General features: G+C 44.8%; 1 protein-coding gene across 1 annotated transcript in view; it reads left to right on the top strand.

Annotated features, from left to right (window-relative positions):
• Nucleotides 1–2,337, top strand: part of LOC100957581 (zinc transporter 10-like) — a 13,454-nt gene that overhangs the window by 9,230 nt on the left and 1,887 nt on the right. Inside the window, exon 3 of the mRNA XM_003800921.1 lies at nt 1,967–2,206. Coding sequence (XP_003800969.1) covers nt 1,967–2,206 — 240 coding nt within the window. The remainder of the gene's footprint in view (nt 1–1,966; nt 2,207–2,337) is intronic.

The raw sequence follows: 2,337 nt of genomic DNA, 5'->3' as shown, positions 1-2,337 counted from the left end.
CCTGAGATTCTGCATTTCGAACAGACCTCCAGGTGCTAGGATGGGCACCTAGGATGGGCAGTGACTGTGGCTCAGAGGAGTAGGGTGCCAGTCCCATATGCGGGAGGTGGCGGTTTAAACCCAGCCCTGGCCAAAAACTGCAAAAAAAAAAGCCTTACCTAGGATTACAAGATTCTGATGTTGCTTTCTTTTTTTCTTTTTTAATTTAGACAGAGCCTCAAGCTGTCCCCCTCGGTAGAGTGCCATGGCATCACAGCTCACAGCAACCTCCAGCTCCTGGGCTCAAGCGATTTTCCTGCCTCAGTCTCCCAAGTAGCTGGGACTATAGGTGCCTGCCACAAGGACCGGATATTTTTTAGTTGCAGCCATCATTGTTTGGTGGGCCCAGGCTGGATTCGAACCCACAAGCTCAGGTATATGTGGCTGGCACCTTAGCCACCTGAGCCACAGGGACCCAGGAATGTTGCTTTCTGTGTTAAAAAAAAATACTTGGTGTTTATATTCTATAATACTTCTCATCATATTTTCACCCCATTTACTAAATTTCTGTTAATGTGCCTAAATTCCTAATTGTTAATGTTCAACAAACAATTGGGCATCCACGTTTTATTTTTTCTGAAGATTACATGTTTTTGTTTTTAGACAGAGTTTTACTATGTCGCCCTTGGTAGACTGCTGTGGCATCACAGCTCACAGCAACTTTAAACTCTTAGACTTAAGTGATTCCCTTGCCTCAGCCTCCCAAGTAGCTGGGACTACAGGTGCCTGCCACAATGCCCAGCTATTTTTTTTGTTGTAGTTGTCATTGTTGTTTGGCAGGCCCAGGTTGGATGGGAAACCACCAGCTCCGGTGTACGTGGCTGGTGCCCTATTCTCTGAGCTACAGACACCGAGCCAGATTGCATGTTTTTGATACCATATTGATACTGTTAGAAACAGTTCCCTTGGGTGGTGCCTGTGGCTCTGTGAGGGCCACATATGGCCCCGGCCTCATATGGGGCACCAGCCCCATATACCAAGGGTTGCAGTATTGCAAACCTTGAAAAAAAAAAAAGTACCTGGGCATTGTGGCGGATGCCTGTGGTCCCAGCTAGTGAGGAGGCTGATGCAAGAGAATATCACCTAAGCCCAAGAGCTAGAGGTTGCTGTGAGCTGTGATGCTACGGCACTCTACCAAGGGTCACAAAGTGAGACTCTTATCTCCAAAAAAAAAAAAGAAGAAGAAGAAAGAAAAAAAGAAAGTACCCTTAATTAAAGGCACCCACAATTTTTATTTTATTGTGACAAATGGCTCTTTATGCAGTAGAAACACTGCTAGAGTCTCTTTTTTGAAACCTTCTTAAACCAAATGCCCTTTGGTTGCAGCCATCATTGTTGTTTGGCGGGCCCAGGCTGGATTCGAACCCGCCAGCTCAGGTGTATGTGGCTGGCACCTTAGCCACTTGAGCCACAGTCACTGAGCCACCAAATGCCCTTTAAATGTCCACAGGCTTAGTGAGAAGTAGCCAAATGCCCACGGGTAGGGGAAAGACAAAGAATGAAAAGAACCACCCTTCTGATATATCTGAGCTTCTTCTCCTCTTAAGAATGTTTAAAGCAATTTAAAACACAGACACTTGATGGGAGAAAATTGTTTGCATAGCCTCTGTCTTCTGTCTCATGCCCTTTCTTGGATGGTGGTGGGTGGTGGTGATACAGTACCTCCTAACAGGTACTGACCACAGCTCAGACTCTTCCTAGACTTTCTTTCTAGGGTCTCTGAGTCTTGAGGAAGTGGCCTGGAGTTTTATTTTCTCAGAAGCAGTTACCTTTTTTTTTTTTTTAAATTCTGATCCCTTCTACTGTTGTAATCAAAAAGAAAACAAATAGCAATAGTATTCATATACTGAGAAATCCAAGTCATCGAGAGTCACATGACTTCCAAACTTGGATCTGTGCCGTAGCAGTCTTTCTTTCTCCCTGGCAGGTGTACTTTTGCATATGATCAGAGATACACTGGGGTCTGTCATTGTGGTGTTTGCGGCCAGCATATTCTATGTGCTTCCCTTGAAAAATGAGGAGCCGTGTAACTGGCAGTGCTACATTGACCCCAGCCTGACTATAGTCATGGTCATCATCAGTTTGTCATCTGCCTTCCCACTCATCAAGGAGACGGCTGCCATTCTGCTGCAGATGGTCCCCAAGGGGGTCAACATGGAAGAGCTGAGTAAGTAGACTAGATTCCAATCTAGAGTCACTGTTGAATTAATGTGACTCAGGCCAAAGGGCCAGCATAATTTGACAGCAGTGTTTGGTTTATGTATTCCTTTTTTTTCCTTTTTTTTTTTTTTTTTTTTT

Source organism: Otolemur garnettii, unplaced genomic scaffold (genome assembly GCF_000181295.1).
Source record: "Otolemur garnettii isolate 467f Iridium unplaced genomic scaffold, OtoGar3 scaffold00189, whole genome shotgun sequence".
Lineage (NCBI taxonomy): Eukaryota > Metazoa > Chordata > Mammalia > Primates > Galagidae > Otolemur > Otolemur garnettii.
This window is presented reverse-complemented; position numbering and strand designations above follow the sequence as displayed.